At 38.5% G+C, this 20,313-nt stretch overlaps 1 protein-coding gene across 4 annotated transcripts in view; it reads right to left on the bottom strand.

The window, feature by feature from the left end:
• The window catches only part of ZFYVE9 (zinc finger FYVE-type containing 9), a 230,502-nt gene that overhangs the window by 60,531 nt on the left and 149,658 nt on the right, over positions 1 to 20,313 (bottom strand). For all 4 annotated transcript variants that reach the window (XM_049875155.1, XM_049875153.1, XM_049875157.1 and 1 more), the window contains 2 exons: positions 5,374 to 5,494; positions 1,755 to 1,877 (listed from right to left, as the gene is read on the bottom strand). In XM_049875155.1, coding sequence (XP_049731112.1) covers positions 1,755 to 1,877; positions 5,374 to 5,494 — 244 coding nt within the window. The remainder of the gene's footprint in view (positions 1 to 1,754; positions 1,878 to 5,373; positions 5,495 to 20,313) is intronic.

The following is a 20,313-nucleotide window of genomic DNA, read 5'->3' as shown; positions in this document are numbered from 1 at the left end:
AACCTGTGGTGCAAAACAGTAAAGAATAATATAGATCATACTGAGTCTGTATAAATCAACTGTCAACTGTCATCGCATTGCTTCAAAAACTATCATAGAAAATAAAACATGCCAATGCTACTGGCTCTAAGCAAACACTTAGAAAAACAACTGGGAGGGAAATAAAAGACTTAATAGTGAAAGAAAATGCACTTAAAACTTTTAACTAGTATTCAAAGGTATAATTATTAAAAGAAACAATATTCTATTAATAAAATAAAATGAAACTATGTATTCTAGGCTATAATGATTAAAGGATATAGTGCCATCTTTATTTAAAAAAAATCACTTTCCCAAGGGAAATACTTATTTAAGACCACAAGCAACCATACACATACACACACACACACAAAACCCCAACATTATCCCTTTGGCCTTAGGTTGTAACCTAAAGAAAACACGCTTTCATATACAATTATTAAATTTAATCTATAAGACTGACAGACTCTAGCTATTTTAATTACGGTCCTTTCTGTTTGAAAATTCTAGAGAATCAGCGGTATGACTTTACTTGGCTTCGTGGTGTAAAAACGGGTGAAAAGGATGACTTTTCTGGACTTCTTCCACTCCTTCACTTTAAGGCTAGATAGAGCCACAATAGCACAAGCCACATAATTATTAAAAAATAATGGTCAATTCTTGACATTTTTATCATTTGTACCCCCAACACAATGGGATCATCAAAGGAAATAAAAAAAGGATTCAAATAAAATTATAGATACCACCATGGACATCTAAGCTAAAAAATCTCTTTCACTTTGAGAAATATCAATTTATGTACCTAAACAGAAAGTGTCCATTCCAACTATATTAAGATGTACTCTTTCTAAAAAGGAATCCAAGGTTAGCTTTTTTCTAAGTATATCTTATAAACTAGATATGGTACATAGAATTTTTGAGCAAATTATTTTTTGAATCTGATCCTAGAAAGAAAGCATATTTTCTAAGTATAACTTGGAAACTAGATATGGTACATTAAAATTTTGAGCAAATTATTTTTGAATCTGGGTCTAGAAGGAAAGGTGGCAAACATTAATAACTGGATGTGACTTAAAAATAAACCAGAGACCTATATTTTATCATTGTAGAACTTCTAAGTAAGTGGTATATAGATGTTTCTGGTTTCTATCGTCAACTTAAAACAAGAATACAGTGGAAACTGGAAGACTGTTCCTCAGAGCTTCCTCCTCCCTTTCAAAACTCTACCTACTAATACTCACCCAGGATAAAAACATCCATTTTCCCATACCATATTACAAAGTGGAATCAAGATTTTAGATTACTGTCCTCTTTCTCATTCTGATACCTAAGAAACTATCTGCACCCAGAACTGAGAAGTTCCTTCTTCATTTTAACTTATGATATACTGAAGTTTTACCATGTGTTAGCTAACTAATTAGCATGTAATTGTTTGACCCTCCTGGATAATTTACCGACCACCAGTTATTCTGGTGGTGAGTTGTGATTTAACACACCTATTTCAGGAATGACCTAACTTAGATCAGTTCAAATTTTGCTTGGCTTTCCTCCACGGAGCATTCACCTACCTCACTGGCTAAAGAGTCAGTTAGTTCCAAAGTTGTCCTCTGGGATATATTATTTTATATAAACCAATATATAAAAAATACTTGTGTATAATTAATTTGAAAGCTTTATTTACTATTTTTGAGTCAGGAAATTATCTCACTTTAATTAAAAAAAAAATTCTAACTTACAGTTTACAATTTTAACCATTGACAACAAATTTGCGTTTAAAACAAACACAAGTGGGTCAGGGCCACCATCCTCCAATTGCTGCATTACTGAAATCTGTGATGGTCTCTCTTCCACAGCATAGTCTAAGGGGAGAAAACAATATAATAGATTAGTAAAAAACATCAAATCAAGAGAGAAACCTAATGGCGGAATGGGCTGGTACTCATAGGAAAGAGACAGCAATTGATTTACAGGTCCTGCTTCATGCCTGCTATCCCAAAGTCATGTTAACAGTGTCCCCTTTCACTCTCAAAAGTGACCCAACTTGGATGACAGTATGGTTATCCTATTTATATAGGCCTCTCCCACTTCCCAAAATGGTACGTGACATAATCTAAAGACAACCATTTTATTTAATAAAAATCCTCCTACTGTCCGTCATAACAAAATTTCACATATTATAAGTTCTAAGACCAATATTTAAAATAACCTATAACAAGAGAATACTAGCTACCCCTGGAAAGGGGATTTAAAGGCTAAGGTAGGGAGGAGTCCCACATTTACTCCATACTTTTTTGTACCGTTTGAGATTTTTTTTTTTAGGCATTAAAAATTTAAAGTTTAAAAAATGCACCCAGAAAATAAAGTATCATAAAAACCAAAACCCGTTGCTGTCTAGTGCATTCCAACTCACAGCAACCCCATAGGACAAAATAAAACTGTCCCATAGGGCTTACGAGGAGTGGCTGGTAGGTTCGAACTGCTGACCTTTTGGTTAGCAGTTGAGCCCTTAACCACTGTGCCACCAGGGCTGTCTCTCTAACCAGGGATTTATCACCAACATCACTGGTAAATCATGCCTCGGATTCTGTACATGCGCGATACTTAAAGACCCCATTCTCGTTTAATCCCTAGGAGCACAGTATGTAATAGTCAGCCACCTCAGGCTGAACAATGGTGGTCATCTCTACGGCAAAATCATGTGGAATAATCATGTGGAATCTAAAGATATGGGAAAGGAATTGAAAACCTAAAAGCAACAGGCAGCCAAGTGGAACAAACACCATTTCCCACTGACCAATGAAGACCAAAAAAAACCTGTATTTTTCGGACGAAATAGAAAATGTCCAACCATCTATCAATGAAAATATTTATTGGAAAGAGAATACTAAGTGACTTGAAAAACTTTTAATGAAATCATCCCATTGGAATACAAATGTGCAAAACTCTTCTGAAGACAAAGTGTTGTTCCTGTTAGGTGCTGAGGCAACTTCAACTCATAGCAACCCACGTAACAGAGTAGAACTGTTATCTTTATGGGAGCAGATCACCAGGTCTTTCTCCTGCAGAGTCACTGGGTGGGTTCGAACCACCGATCTTTCAGTTAGCAATCAAACACTTAACTGTTGCACCACCAGGGTTCGTTGAAGTTTCATGGTTTGATTAAGTGAATAATGGTAACTAGTTTTTCTTTCTTGGTGGGAGAGATTATGACAATAAGATTTAATGGGTGTGACTTCTGTGGGAATGAAATATGACTTATTTTAATAATTGAGTAGGCCAAATGAATTCTTTATTCATTTAAGACTTATTAAAAATGATTAAAATTTGAAACCTAAGCAATTTTACTAACAAAAGAGTATTTTTAGGGGTCCTGGAAAACAAGTAAATGCATTCCCAAACAAAAGGACACTTAAATTTATACTTATCCATTGTAGAACTATCTGGGACACAGCTCCATTTGACAGTTCAATGCATTCAGCCTACATTTGCTGCGAGCCTACTATGAGTCCAGCACCACGCCAGGAATAGAATACACAAAGATGAATTAAGACTGAAGGAACTCATGACCTAAGTATGAGAATCACACCTATAAAATACCTGAATTACAATGAAGTAAGTCTTAATGCAGTAACAATCTATAAGAAATGCTATTACAACAGAGATGAGGAAGCAAAACATGGTTGTACAGTCAGCCTAAGTAAGTATTCAGAGAAGAATTATCCATTAAGCTGGATTTTCAAAGGCTGAGGAGTTCTTCACGGAGTTTAGAGTTTAGAAGGGTATTTCATGCAGAGGAAAGGAAGAAAAGGAAAGTATTAATTTCATGCTACTATGCACCAGATACTTTCTTGCTATGAACATAAATGCAGAGAGGATAAATGATTTGCCCACTGGATAACAGCTAGAATGGAGCAGTACTGGGATTTAAAAACTCATGTTTGTCTGACTCTAAAGCCCATTTTCTTTCCACTACCCCACAGCAAAAGAAAAGGCATGGAAGAACGAAAAGCAAATGTTTAGAAAAAAAGCAAACAATCTGTAGTATGCCTGTAAGCTGTTTGGGTATTATATTAACATAATACAATATAATACAAGCTGAAAATAAACTTAGAAAGAAAAGTTGAGACTAGCTTGTGAAGAACCTTATATGCCAAGGTAAGTCATTTATACTGAAGGTATTGGGAATCCATATATTTCTAAGAATAATAATATATGACAAAATCTATGCTTAAAAAGATAATTGCCAACAGTGTGAAGGATAAATTAAAGAGAGAAAGACTGAAGGCAAGGAGATTAGGTAAAAGACTAGTACAAAAGTGAAGACAGATTAGTAATAAAGCATCTCCTGAAAATGTACTGACTGGATGCTGGCCCAGATATATCAATAATGAACTTTCACAAAAAGTTAAGCACTCTTTTTTGATCGGATAATGTTTTTACTTCTTACCAGGACTCCTTAAAATATCTGCTTAACAGTAAAATTCCTATTTAAGTTCAGTGCTCTCCACTTATTATACATGTGCCTTTCTGAATGTATACATCTACTCCTCACTTATCGACTACCTCGTTATCTGACATTTTGCATTTACGGCAACAGTAAAAAATCTATTATTTGACTATTTTGTAAATTCACAATGTACGTCTGGCAGTGATGAACGCCGAGACGTGAGGCAAGAGTAACACTGACAGTGATGGTTAAAGTTATTTGTCAATTTGGCTAGGTCATGATTCTCAGAGGTTTGGCAGTTACATAATGATGTAATTTGGCACATAAGTAATGGCATAATTTGGCAATTATGTAATGATATAATTTGGCAGCTATGTAATGATGTAATTTGGCCATTATGTAATGATGTAGTCATCCTCCATTTCGTGATCTGATGTGTCCATCCTCCGTTTTCAAGTAATGCCAATTTTTGGATAACATCCTGGTCTTTGGAACCTTAATCATGTCGATAAGTGAGCAGTGGGTGTATTATACTTAAGAAAAAAAAGTTAAATTAATGTAGGGGGTATACCAGGGTGAGTCAATCCTAGAACCATAAGCAACTCTCAGAGTATGATGTGTTTTGAAATATTAAAAAAAAAAAGCTTCCAATAAACTACATTTATATTATAGTTAAAAATAATAATACATCCTTCCAAACAATGAAAATGACATTATAATATAAAAACATTAAAGCCTACTCTAAAACAATCAGTAATGGCAACAGATGTTTTCATGGCAACTGGAGTAGCTGCTTTTCTTTTTGGAGAGAATGGTGGTTATTGTTTAAATCCTGTCTCTGTCCCTTAATTAAAATGTAACATTTGGCATATATAACTAACATTGTTTAAATATGTAAGTCTACATACCTCCTTTTACACCAGTAGAGATGAGAATGGGAGGAAGGCCATCTTCAGGAATAAGGTTCATTGCACTTCCAACAGGACTTCCAACCTGAGTTATATTCCCAGAGAATAGAGACATATCCGTCTAGGAAAATATCAGCAAAGTGAGCATTACAGGGAGTCAAAGACTTTGCCAGAATATAGTTAAGAATACTAAATAGGAATTTAAGTGAAAAATTTGAAATTCACATTTTTGAAAGATAGCATAAGATACTACTAATTAACCTGTGGTTTCTGAAAGGTCTGAGTTTGTACTATGAAAATATTTTCCAATGTATAACTTCTCCTTCTGGCATCATCAAATCATGGCAAACTTACAGCCTAGTTTAGCTCTCTTTGTACCCAGGCTTCTTTTGCAAATAAAATTTTAAAAAATTTAAGCTGTAATGACAACAGAAACAAAATTTCGATATGATTTCTTAAGTCCTGAACCTTTAATGCCTTTGGATCTACTTAAACTCATTAATAACCCGCATTATGCAGGTGACACAACCTTGCCTGCTGAAAGTAAAGAGGACTTGAAGCACTTGTTGATGAGATAAAAGACCACACCCTTCAGTAGGGATTACACCTCAACATAAAGAAAACAAAAATCCTCTCAACTGGACTAACAAGCAACATTGTGATAAATGGAGAAAAGATTGAAGTTGTCAAGGACTTAATTTTATTTGGATCCACCATCAACACTCAGGGAAGCGGCAGTCAAGAAATCAAAAGACACATTGTATTGGGCAAATTTGCTGCAAAAGACCTCTTTAAAGGGTTTAAAAAAAAAGATGTCGCATTGAAGACTAAGGTGCACCTGACCCAAGCCATAGTATTTTCAATTGCATTCTACGCATGTGAAAGCTGGACAATAAATAAGGAAGACAAAAGAAGAACTGACGCCTTTGAATTATGGTGTTGGCAAACAATATTGAATATACCATGGACTGCCAAAGGAACGAACAAATCTGTCTTGGAGGAAGTACAACCGGAATGCTCCTTAGGAACAAGGATGGAGAAACTACGTCTCACATATCTTGGATGTGTTGTCAGGAGAGATCAATCTTTGGAGAAGGACATCATGCTTGGTAAAGCAGAGGGTCAGTGAAAAAGAGGAAGACCCTCAACAAAATGGACTGGCACGTTGGCAGCAACAATGGGCTCGAGCATAACAAAAATTGAGGGCATGGCACAGAACCGGGCAGTGTTTCGTTCTGTTGTACATAGGGTTGCAATGAGTTGGAACTGACTCGACAGCACCTAACAACAATGATTAAAACAAACAAACAAACAACAACAAAAAAGAAAACAACAGGTGTTGGCAGGGTTGTGAAGAAAATGGAACCCTCATTCATCACTGGTGAAAATGTAAAATGGTACAGCCACTCTGCAAAAACTGTTTGGTGGTTCCTCAAAGACCTGAACATAGTACTACCATGGTGTTGTTAGGTGCCATCAAGTTGGTTCAGACTCATAGCTACCCCAAGTACAAAAGAATGAAACGCTGCCCAGTCTGGTGCCATTCTCATAATCATTGTTATGCTTTAACCCACTGTGTCAATCCATCTGGTGGAGGGTCTTCCTCTGTTTTGCTGATCCTCTACTTTGCCAACCATGATGTCCTTCTCCAGGGACTGATCCCTCCTGATAACATATCCAAAGTATGTGAGACATAGTCTTGCCATCCTTGCTTCTAAGGAGCATTCTGGTTGTATTTCTTCCAAGACAGAATTGTTCGTTCTTCTGGCAGCCCATGGTATATTCAATATTCTTCTCCAGCACTAAAATTCACAAGGCGTCAATTCTTCTTTGGTATTCCGTATTCATCATTCAGTTTCACACACATACGAGGCAACTAAAAACACCATGGCTTGGGTTAGGGGTACCTTAGTCGTTAAAGTGACATCTTGCTTTCGAACACTTCAAAGAGGTCTTTTCAGCAGATTTGCCCAGGGCAATGTGTCATCTGATTTTTCTTTTTTATTGTGCTTTAAGTGAAAGTTCAAAATTCAAGTCAGTTTCTCGTACAAAAAACTGTGACCCTAGTTGCTCTCACTACTATGTGACAGCACACTCCTTTTCTCCACCCTGCATTTCCGGTGTCCATTCAACTAGCTCCTGTCCCCCTCTGCCTTCTCATCTCGTCTCCAGACAGGAGTTGCCCACATAGTCTCATGTGTCTACCTGACCTAAGAAGCACACTCCTCACCAGTATCATTTTACATCTTATAGTCCAGTCTAATCTTTGTCTGAAGAGTTGGCTTTGGGAATAGTTTTAGTTTGGGGCTAGCAGAGTCCAGGGGCCGTGACCTCTGAGGCCCCTCCAGTCTCAGTCAGACAATTAAGTCTGGTCTCTTTACTAGAATTTGAGGTCTGCGTCCCACTTTTCCTCTGCTCCATAAGGGATTCTCTGTTGTGTTCCCTGTCAGGGCAGTCATCGGTGGTAGCCAGGCACCATCTACTTCTTCCAGTCTCAGGCTGATGGATTCTTTGCTTTATGTGGCCCTGTCTCTTGGGCTCATATTTTCCTTGTGTCTTTGGTGTTCTTCACTCTCCTTTGGTCCAGGTGGGTTGGGACCAACTGATGCATCTCAGAATGCCGCTTGCTAGCTTTTAAGACCCCAGATGCCACTCACCAAATTGGGATGCAGAACATTTTCTTAATATAGTTTGTTATGCCAATTGACCTAGATGACCCCTGAAACAATGGTCCCTAGACCCCTGCCCCTGTTACTCTGTCCCTTGAAGTGTTGGGTTGTATCTGGGAAATTTCTTAGTTTTTGGATTAGTCCAGTTGTGACTTCCCCTGTACTGTGTGTTGTCCTTCCCTATACCTAAAATAATTCTTGTCTACTATCTAATTAGTGAATTCCCCTCTCTCTCCCTCCCCATCCCTGTAACCATCAAAAAATGTTTTCTTCTGCGTTTAAATCTTTTCTTGAGTTTTTATAATAACAGTCTCACACAGTATTTGTCCTTTTGCAGCTGACTAATTCACTCAGCATAATGTCTTCCTGATTCCTCCAAGTTATGAGATGTTTCAAGGATTCAACGATGTTCTTTACAGTTGCATACTATTCCATTATGTGACAAGGCCATAATTTGTTTTTCTATTCATCTGTTGATGGGCACCTTGGTTGTCTCAATCTTTTTTTGCTATTATAAACAGTGATAGAATGAACACGGTTGTGCATGTATCTATTCACGTGAGGGCTCTTATTTCTCTAGGATATATTAGAAGGAGTGGGATTGCTGGATCATGTGCTACTCTATTTCTAGCTTTTTAAGGAAGCGCCAATTCAATCTCCAAAGCGTTTGTACTGTTAAACATTCCTACCAGCAGTGTCCCCCACGTGTCTGTCAGTTTGTTGTACTGTGGGGACTTATGTGTTGCTGTGATGCTGGAAGCTATGCCACCGGTATTCAGATACCAGCAGGGTCATGGAGGACAGGTTTCAGCTGAGCTTCCAGACTAAGACAGACTAGGAAGAAGGACCTGGCAGTTTACTTCTGAAAAGCATTGGCCTAATGAATAGCAGCAGAACATTGTCTGATATCGTGCTGGAAGATGAGCCCCCCAGGTTGGAAAGCACTCAAAAGATGACTGGGGAAGAGCTGCCTCCTCAAAGTAGAGTCGACCTTAATGACATGGATGGAGTAAAGCTTTCGGGACCTTCATCTGCTGATGTGGCACGACTCAAAATGAGGAGAAACAGCTGCAAACATCCATTAATAATCGGAACCTGGAATGAACAAAGTATGAATCTAGGAAAATTGGAAATCGTCAAAAATGAAATGGAACGCATAAACATCAATACCCTAGGCATTAGTGAGCTGAAGTGGACTGGTATTGGCCATTTTGAATCGGACAATTATATAGTCTACCCTGCTGGGAATGACAACTTGAAGAGGAATGGTGTTGCATTCATCGTCAAAAAGAACATATCAAGATCTATCCTGAAGTACAACACTGTCAGTGATAGGATAATATCCATATGCCTACAAGGAAGACCAGTTAATACGACTATTATTCAAATTTACGCACCAACCACTAGAGCCAAAGATGAAGAAATAGAAGATTTTTATCAGCTGCTACAGTCTGAAATTTATCGAACATGCAATCAAGATGCATTGATAATTACTGGTGATTGGAATGCGAAAGTTGGAAACAAAGAAGAAGGATCAGTAGTTGGAAAATATGGCCTTGGTGATAGAAACAATGCTGGAGATCGAATGATAGAATTTTGCAAGACCAACGACTTCTTCATTGCAAATACCTTCTTTCACCAACATAAACAGTGACTATACACATGGACCTCACCAGATGGAACACACAGAAATCAAATTGACTACATCTGTGGAAAGAGACAATGGAAAAGCTCAATATCATCAGTCAGAACAAGGCCAGGGGCCGACTGTGGAACAGACCATCAATTGCTCATATGCAAGTTCAAGCTGAAACTGAAGAAAATCAGAGCAAGTCCACGAGACACAAAATATGACCTCGAGTATATCCCACCTGAATTTAGAGACCATCTGAAGAATACATTTGATGCACTGAACACTAGTGAATGCAGACCAGACGAGTTGTGGAATGACATCAAGGACATCATCCATGAAGAAAGCAAGAGGTCACTGAAAAGACAGGAAAGAAAGAAAAGACCAAGATGGATGTCAGAGGAGACTCTGAAACTTGCTCTTGAGCATCAAGCAGCTAAAGCAAAAGGAAGAATTGATGAAGTAAAAGAACTGAACAGAAGATTTCAAAGGGCTTCTCAAGAAGACAAAGTATTATAATGACATGTGCAAAGAGCTGGAGATGCAAAACCAAAAGGGAAGAACACGCTTGGCGTTTCTCAAACTGAAAGAACTGAAGAAAAAATTCAAGACTCGAGTTACAACAGTGACGGATTCCATGGGGAAAATATTAAACAATGCAGGAAGCATCAAAAGAAGATGGAAGGAATACACAGAGTCATTATACCAAAAAGAATTAGTTGATATTCAACCATTTCAAGAGGTGGCATATGCTCAGGAACCTATGGTACTGAAGAAAGAAGTCCAAGCTGCTCTGAAGGCACTGACGAAAAACAAGGCTCCAGGAATTGACGGAATATCAGCTGAGGTGTTTCAACAAACAGATGCAGCGCTGGATGTGTTCACTCGTCTATGCCAAGAAATATGGAAGACAGCTTCCTGGCCAACTGACTGGAAAAGATCCATATTTATGCCTATTCCCAAGAAAGGCGATCCAACCAAATGTGGAAATTATAGAACAATATCATTAATATCACATGCAAGCAAAATTTTGCTGAAGATCATTCAAAAATGGCTGCAGTAGTATATCGACAGGGAACTGCCAGAAATTCAGGCTGGTTTCAGAAGATGACGTGGAACGAGGAACATCATTGCTGATGTCAGATGGATCCCAGCTGAAAGCAGAGAATACCAGAAGGACGTTTACCTGTGTTTTATTGATTATGCAAATGCATTCGACTGTGTGGATCATAACAAACTATGGAAAACATTGCGAAGAATGGGAATTCCAGAACACTTAATTGTGCTCATGAGGAACCTTTACATAGATCAAGAGGCAGCTGTTCGGACAGAACAAGGGAATACTGATTGGCTTAAAGTCAGGAAAGGTGTGCGTCAGGGTTGTATTCCTTCACCATACCTATTTAATTTGTATGCTGAAGCAATAATACGAGAAGCTGAACTATATGAAGAAGAACGGGGCATCAGGATTGGAGGAAGACACATTAACAACCTGTGTTATGCAGATGACACAACCTTGCTTGCTGAAAGTGAAGAGGACTTGAAGCACTTACTAATGAAGATCAAAGACCACAGCCTTCAGTATGGATTGCACCTCAACAGAAAGAAAAGAAAAACCCTCACAACTGGACCAATGAGCAACATCATGATAAACGGAGAAAAGATTGAAGTTGTCAAGGATTTGATTTTACTTGGATCCACAATCAATACCCATGGAAGCAGCAGTCAAGAATCAAAAGATGCATTGCATTGGGCAAATCTGCTGCAAAAGACCTCTTCAAAGTGTTGAAGAGCAAAGATGTCACCCTGAAGACTAAGGTGTGCCCGATCCAAGCCGTGGTATTTTCAGTCACGTCATATGCATGTGAAAACTGGACAATGAATAAGGAAGACTGAAGAAGAGTTGATGCCTTTGAATTGTGGTGTTGGTGGAGGATACTGAATATACCATGGACTGCCAAAAGAATGAACAAATCTGTCTTGGAAGAAGTGTGGCCAGAATGCTCCTTAGAGGCAAGGATGGCAAGAGTGAGTCTTACATACTTTGGACATGTTGTCAGGAGGGATCAGTCCCTGGAGGAGGACACCATGCTTGGCAGAGTAAAGAGTCAGCGGAAAAGAGGAAGACCCTTAATGAGGTGGACTGACACTGTGGCTGCAACAATGAGCTCAAGCATAACAACAATTGTGAGGATAGTGCAGGACCGGGCAGTGTTTCATTCTGTTGTGCGTAGGGTTGCGATGAGTCGGAACCGACTCGACGGCACCTAACAACAACAACCAGCAGTGTATAAGTGCTCCAGTCTCTCCACAACCTGTCCAACATTTATTATTTTGTGTTTTTTTTTTTGATTAATGCTAACTTTGCTGTGGTGAGACGGTATCTCATTGTGGTTTTGATTTGCGTTTCTCTAATAGCTATGATCGTGAGCATTTCCTCATGTATGTTAGCCGCCTGAGTGTCTTCTTTGGTGAAGTTCCTGTTTATATTCTTTGCTCATTTTTTAATTGGGTTATTTGTCTTTTTGTTGAGGTTTTGTAGTATATTGTAGATTTTACAGATCAGACGCTGATCGGATTTGTCGTAACCAATAACTTTTTCCCAGTCTGTAGGTTGCGTTGTTACTCTTTCGGTGAAGTCTTTGGATGAGGATAAGTGTTTGATTTTTAAGATCTCCCAGTTATCTAGTTTCTCTTCTGGTGTCTGTGCACTGTCACTAATGTTTTGTACACCATTTATGCCATGTATTAGGGCTCCTAGTGTTGTCCCTATTTTTTCTTCCATGATCTTTTTCATTTTAGATTTTATATTTAGGTCTTTGATCCATTTTGAGTTAGTTTTTCTGCATGCTATGAGATATGGGTCTTATCCAGTTATGACAGCACCATTTGTTAAAAGAGACTGTCTTTTCCCCGTTTAATGGACTTTGGGCCTTGTTCAAATGTCAGCTGCTCATAGGTGGATGAATTTACATCTGGACTCTCAATTCTGTTCCACTGGTCTATGTATTTGTTATGATGCTGTTTTGACTACTGCAACAGTATAACAGGTTCTAAAATCAGGTAGTGTGAGGCATCCTACTTCGTTCTTCCTTTTTAGTAATGCTTTACTTATCTGGGCCCTCTTCCCTTTCCATATGAAGTTGGTGATTTGTTTCTCCATCTCATTAAAAAATGTCATTGAAATTCAAATGGGGATTGTACTGTATCTATAGATCGCTTAGGGTATAATAGACATTTTCACAATGTTGAGTCTTCCTACCCATAAGCAAGGTATGTTTTTCCACTGTGTAGGTCTCTTTTGGCTTCTTGCAGTAGTGTCACGTAGTTTTCTTTGTACAGGTCTTTTACGTCTCTGGTTAGATTTATTCCTAAGTATTTTATCCTCCTGGGGGCTACTGTAAATGGTATTGATTTGGTGGTTTCCTCTTCGACATTCTCTTTGTTGGTGTAAAGGAATCCAACTGATTTTCGTATGTTTATCTTGTATCACGATACTCTGCTGAACTCTTCTATTAGTTTCAGTAGTTTTCTTGTGGATTCTTTAGGGTTTTTTGTGTTTAAGACCATATCATCTGCAAATAGAGATACTTTTACTTCCTCCTTACCAATTTGGATGTCCTTTCTTTCTTTTTCTAGCCTAATTGCTCTGGCTAGGACCTCCAGCACAATGTTGAATAAAAATGGTGATAAAGGGCATCTTTGTCTGGTTCCTGTTTTCAAGGGGAATGCTTTCAGTCTCTCTCCATTTAGGATGACGTTGGCTGTTGGCTTTGTTATAAATGCCCTTCATTATGTTGAAGAACTGCCCGTCTACTTCTATTTTGCTGTGAGTTTTTATCATGAATGGATGTTGCACTTTGTAAAATGCCTTTTTGAATCAATTGCCAAGATCATGGGGTTCTTATCTTTTGTTTTATTTATGTGACTGATTACACTGACTGTTTTTCTAATGTTGGCCCCATCCCTTGCATACACGGTATGAATCCTACTTGGTCATGGTGAATTATTTTTTTGATTGTTGTTGAATACTATTGGTTAGAATTTTGTTGAGGATATTTGTATCTAAGTTCATGAGGGATATTGGTCTGTAATTTTCTTTTCTTTTTTTTTTTTTTGTGGTGCCTTTACCTGGTTTTGGTATCAGGGATATGCTGGCTTCATAGAATGAATTTGGGGGTATTCCTTCCTTTTCTACACTCTAAAATACCTTTGGTAGTAGTGGTGTTAACTCTTCTCTGAAGGTTTGGTAGAATCCTCTAGTGAAGCTGTCAAGGCCAAGGCTTTTTGTTGTTGTTGTTGGGAGTTTTTTAATTACCTGTTAAATCTCTTCTTTTGCTATAGGTTTATTTAGTTGTTCTACCTCTGTTTGTGTTAGTTTAGGTAAGCAGTGTGTTTCTAGAAATTTGTCCATTTCCTCTAGGATTTCAGTTTGTTAGAGTACAGTGTTTCATAGTGTTCTGTTATAATTCTTTTAATTCCAGTTGAGTCTGTTGTGATATTGCCCATCTCATTTCTTATTCGGGCTATTTGCTTACTCTTCTGTTTCCCTTTTGTCAGTTTGGCCAAGGGTTTCTCTACTGATGTTTTCAAAGAACCAGCTTTTCGTCTTATTAACTCTTTTGATTGTTTTTCTATTTCATTTAATTCTGCTCTAATTTTTATTATTTGCTTTCTTCTGGTGCTCAAGGGCTTCTTTTGCTGTCCTCTATTTGTGCAAGTTGTAGGGTTAATTCTTTGATTTCGGCCCTTCTTTTTGGGTGTGTCCATTTATTGCTATAAATTGACCTCTGAGCACTGCTTTTGTTGTGTCCCAAAGGTTCTGGTAGGATGTATTTTCACTCTCATTTGAATCTATGAATGTCTTTATTCCACCTTTAATTTCTTCTACAACCCAGTGGTTTTTGAGCAAGGTGTTGTTCAGTTTCCATGTGTTTGATTTTTTTCCCCTTGTTTTTTCTGCTGTTGATTTCTACTTTTATGGCTTTATGGTCAGAAAAGATGCTTTGTAATATTTTGATGTTTTGGATTCTGTTAAGGCTTGCTTTATGGCCTAATATGTGGTCTGTTCTGGAGAATGTTCCAAGTACACTGGAAAAGAAAGTATACTTGGCTGCTGTTGGGTGGGGTGTTCTGTATATGTCTATGAGGTCAAGTTGGTTGGTTTTGGCATTTAGATCTCCTGTGTCTTTATTGAGCTTCTTTCTGGGTGTTCTGTCCTTCACTGAAAGTGGTGTGTTGAAGTCTTCTACTATTACTGTGGAGCTGTCTATCTCTCTTTTCAATGCTGATACAGTTTGTTTTATGTATTTTGGAGCCCTGTCGTTGGGTGTATAAATATTCATTAGTTTATGTCCTCCGGGTGTATTGACCCTTTAATGATTATATAGTGTCTTTCCTTTTCCTTTGTGGTGGATTTAACTTTAAAGTCTATTTTGTCAGAAATTAATATTGGCGCTCCTGCTTTTTTTTTGATTGTTATCTGCTTGATATATTTTTTTCCATCCTTTACATTTTAGTTTGTGTCTTTAAGTCTAATTTGTGTCCCTTGTAGGCAGCATATAGATGGATCATGGTTTTTTATCCATTCTGCCTCTTTATTGGTGCATTTAATCCATTTACAGTCAACGTAATTATTGATGAGTTTAATGCTATCATTTTGATGTCTTTTTTTGTATGTTGTTGACAGTTTCTTTGTTCCACTTACTTTTCTGTTTTTATATATTTTCTTTTCCTCTTTGTCATTGTTGTTTATTTTGTATTTGCTGAGTCTTTATGTTTTTCTTTTTTTTTTTTTATTTTGATGGGCAGGATTGTTAGTTTCCTTTGTGATTATCTTAGTATTTACCCCTATTTTCCAAAGTTTAAAACAATCTTTTATTTCTTTTACTGCCTTGACTTCTTCTCCACAGGAAAGATCTATAACTACATTTTTTGTTCCTCTTTTTTGTTTTAATGCTGTCATCTTTTACACAATAATGTCTCTGTTTCCCTGTTTTGAATGCTTTAGCTTTACTTTTGTGATTTCCCTATCTGGGTTGATATCTGGTTGCTCTGTCCTGTGTTCTAATTTTGGGTTGTTATCTGATGTTACTTTCTAACCAGAGGACTCCCTTTAATATTTCTTGTAATTTTGGCTTGGTTTTTGCAAATTCCCTAAACTTCTGTTTGTCTGGAAATGTCCTAATTTCACCATCATATTTGAGAGAGAGTTTTCCTAGATATATAATTCTTGTCTGGCAATTTTTTTCCTTCAAGGCTTTATATATGTCATCCCACTGCCTTCTTGCCTGCATGGTTTCTGCTAAGTAGTCTGAGCTTAGTCCTATTGACTCTCCTTTGTAGGTGGCTTTTTGTTTATCACTAGCCGCTCTTAAAATTCTCTCTTTATCACTGGTTTTAGCAAGTTTGATTATAAATGTCCTTGTGACTTTCTTTTGGGATCTACCTTGTGTGGTGTTCAATGAGCATCTTGGATAGATATCTTCCCTTCTTTCATGATACCAGGGAAGTTTTCTGCCAACAAATCTTCAACAATTTTCTCTGTATTTTCTGTTATCTCCCCTGTTCTGACACTCCAATCACTCGTAAGTCTTTCCTCTTGATACAGTCCCACATAATTCTTAGGGTTTCTTCATTTTTTTTAATTCTTTTATCTGATTTTTCCTCAAATATGTTGGTGTCAAGTGCTTTATCTCCAGTCGTACTAATTCTGACTTCCATTGCCTCAATTCTGCTCTTATGACTTTCTATTGAATTGTCTAATTCTGAAATTTTATTGTTACTCTTCTGAATTTGTTTGCTGTCTCTCTATGAATTCTTGCAGCCTAATTAATTTGTTATTATGCTCTTGTCTAATCTCTTAAGTTTCTCTAAAGCTTTGTCTGTGTGCTGCTTGGCTTGTTCTGTACTTTACCTGGCCTCCTTTCAGATCTCTTCAAGAGTTCTGTATGTTAATCTTCTGTATATTACCTCAGGTAATTTCAGGAAGTTCTCTTCATCTGTAATATTTCTTGATTCTGTGTTTTGGGAGTTTGCTGAAGCCATAATGGTCTGCCTTTTTATGTGATTTGATATTGACTGTTGTCTCTGAGCCATCAGTAAGTTATTATATTTACTTATTTTATGTTTGGTTACTCTGTCCTCACTTCTTGTTTTGTTTTGATATGCCCAGATAGCCTGCCTGAGTGAGCTAATTTGATTATTGGCACTTTTGAAGTTCTAACGTCCTGTTACCAGGTGGTTAGAGCTGTTACTACATATGTGAGCCCAGCAGTCCCTTTACTTTTCTTGTATGGATTCAGTTCAGGTGTCCAGGTAGTCAGTCACCAAATGTGTGTGGTGCAGACTCTTGTCTACATACAGTCCTAGATGAACAGGGGTGATTGGTGTAGGCACAGGTATCTGGATGCAGTAGGGGGTCTCGCACTGAGCAAGGCAGGGGGCTAAAAACTGCCTCTAAGTATCTATGAGGAAAGTGTGTCCCTGTTGCCTAGGGTGCATAAGTGGGTGGGTTTTGCAGCCAGACTATGGGCACCCAATGCTGTTGGCTATAAGGACTGGGAGGCACCACTTATTTTTGGACCCCTGTCACAAGTGGCTAGGTGTCATTAGTGGAGCCGCCAGTTCTCAGGCCCCTGATGTTGGTAGATGAGGACCCTGTTTAATAGGCAGAGCAGTGTCAAATGTCACAAACCTGCCTCTCCACCATGTAGGTGAGACAGCTGAAGCTAGACTTCAGATATGCACCCAGTTGTACCATGCTCACAAAGGCCTATGTTGTTGAAATGGGCCTACACAGGTCTATACTGGGGTGAAAGGCATTCAAAATCTGTGGAACCTTTATGCCTATGCCTAAGCAAAGGAGCTGTCTCTGCCCTCAGTTCCCAGCTTGGAGGGGCCGGTAGATTATTTTTTCCGTTTGTTAATTTGTTCCACCTCCTGGTCCAGAAAAATGGCTCAGAGTGAACACAGGGTCCTTCTTCCATCCCAGGGGATGCAGCCGGCTGAGACCTAGTGCAGAGCGGAAAGGGAGCAGGTAAGTGGGAGAGAGCTTTTTCACGAAGCAGTATTTTTGGATTCATGCAGTAGGTTAAATGCAGGTACTGATCTTTTGCCTGTTGAGGGCTGCTTCTCGCTTGTTCTAGAGGGTTGAGCAGACTCTCTGCTGCATGTTCTCTCCCAATGTGGAAAACACGTCTCAAACGCCACTGCTTGCCTTACTGCGCTCTCACCAGTGGAATCAGCCTGTGGGGTGCCAGTTCCCACCGCGTCAGGTCTGTTAACTCCTCGCTGCTTCTCAACCATTCCTGCCTCCCCCTGCCACTCAGACTGATTCCTCAGCTTTGCTTTTGATGTCCAGGGCTCCTAGCCTGTCATATATAATCGATTCACTTGTTTTTTCAGTTTTAGTTGTAAGAGGGACCACAGAAGATGTCTGAATGCTCCACCATCTTGCCCCACCTCATTTAATTTCTTAACTGCTTCCATGGGTGTTGATTATGGATCCAAGTAAGATGAAATCCTTGACAACTTCGGAAACCCTGGTGGCATACTGGTTAAGAGCTATGGCTGCTAACCAAAAGGTGAGCAGTTTGAAGCCACCAGGTATTCCTTGGAAACCCTATGGGGCAGTTCTACCTCGTCCTTTACAGTCACTATGAGTCAGGACTGACTTGACAGCAATGGGTTTGGTTTTGGTTTTTTTTTTTTCCGACAACTTCAATCTTTTCTCTTTTTATCATGATGTTACTCATTGGCCCAGTTGTGAGGATTCTGTTTTCTTTATGTTAAGGTGTAATCCATACTGAAGGCTGTGGTCCTTGATCTTCATTTGCAAGTGCTTCAAGTCCTCTTCACTTTCAGCAAACGACTTTCTTTCATCAGCATAACGTAGGTTGTTAATGAGTCTTCCTCCAGTCCTGATGCCCTGTTCTTCTTCATACACTCCAGCTTCTCAGATTATTTGTTTAGCATACAGATTGAATAGGTATGGTGAAAGAATACAACCCTGACACACACCTTTACTGACTTTAAATCATGAAGTATCCCCTTTTTTCTGTTCAAACGATTGCCTCTTGATCTATGTAGAGGTTCCTCACGAGCACAATTAAGTTCTGGAACTTCCATTTTTCCCAAAGTTATTCATAATTTGTTATGATCCACACAGTCAAATGCCTTTGCATAGTCAATAAGACAGAGGTAAACATCTTTCTGATAGCCTCTGCTTTCAGTTAGGACCCATCTGAAATCCCAAAGGTATCCCTGGTTCCGCGTCTGAATCCAGCTTGAATTTCTGGCAGTCCCCTGTTGATATACTGCTGCAGTCACTTTTGAATTATCTTCAGCAAAATTTTATTTGCATGTGATATTGTTCGATAATTTCTGCATCCAGTGGGATAACGTTTCTTGGGAATAGGCATAAATACGGATCTTTTCCAGTCAGTTGGCGAGGTAACCGTCTTCCAATTTCTTGGCATAAACAAGTGAGTACGTCCAGCGTTACATCCATTTGTTGAAACATCTCAACTGGTATTCTGTCAATTCCTGTTTTTCACCAATGCTTTCAGTGAAACGTGGACTTCTTCCTTCAGTACTATCAATTCCTGATCATATGCCACCTCCTGAAATGGTTGAGCATCAACCAATTCTTTTTGGTCTAGTGGCTCTGTGTATACCTTCCATCCTCCTTTGATGCTTCCTACGTCATTTAATATTTTCCCCATAGAATCCTTCAATATTCCAACTCAAGGCTTGAATTTTGTCTTCAGTTCTTTCAGCTTGAGTAACACTGAATGTGTTCTTCCCTTTTAGTTTTCTATCTCCAGGTCTTTGCCCATGGTATTATAATCTTTATTTTGTCCACTTGAGACACCTTTTGAAATCTCTATTTAGCTCTTTTACTTCATCGTTTTTTCCTTTTGCTTTAGCTACTCAATGTTCAAGAGCAAGTTTCAGAGTCTCTTCTGACATTCATTTTGGTCTTTTCTTCCTTTCCTGTCTTTTTATGACCTCTTGCTTCCTTCATGTATGATGCCCTTGATGTCATTCCATAACTCATCTGGTCTTCAGTCATTAATGTTCAATGCGTCAAATGTATTCTTGAGATGGTCTCTAAATTCAGGTGGGATCTACTCATGGTCCTACTTTGGCTCTCATGGACTTGTTCTAATTTTATTCAGTTTCAACCTAAACTTGCGAATGAGCAACATATGGTCTGTTCTGCAGTCGGCTCCTCGCCTTCTTCTTACTGATGGTTTTGAGCTTCTCCATCATCTCCTTCCACAGATATAGTCGATTTGATTCCTGTGTGTTCCATCTTGTGAGGTCGACATGTATAGTCACCGTTTATATTGGTGAAAAACAGTATTTGCATTGAAGTCATTGGTCTTGCAAAATTCTATCATATGATCTCCAGCATCGTTTCTATCACCAAAGCCATATTTTCCAATTACCGATCCTTCTTCCTTGTTTCCAATTTTTGCCTTCTAATCACCAGTAATTATCAATGCATCCCAAGTGCATGCATTTCAGGCTGCACAGGTTGGTAAAAATCTTCAATTTCTTCATCTTTGGCCTTCGTAGTGCGTAAAGTTGAATAACAGTCTTGTCAACTGGTCTTCCTTGCAGGTATATGGATAT

This window comes from Elephas maximus, chromosome 3, assembly GCF_024166365.1.
Source record: "Elephas maximus indicus isolate mEleMax1 chromosome 3, mEleMax1 primary haplotype, whole genome shotgun sequence".
Lineage (NCBI taxonomy): Eukaryota > Metazoa > Chordata > Mammalia > Proboscidea > Elephantidae > Elephas > Elephas maximus.
The sequence above is the reverse complement of the archived record's forward strand: the minus strand, read 5'-3'. Positions and strand labels throughout refer to the sequence as shown.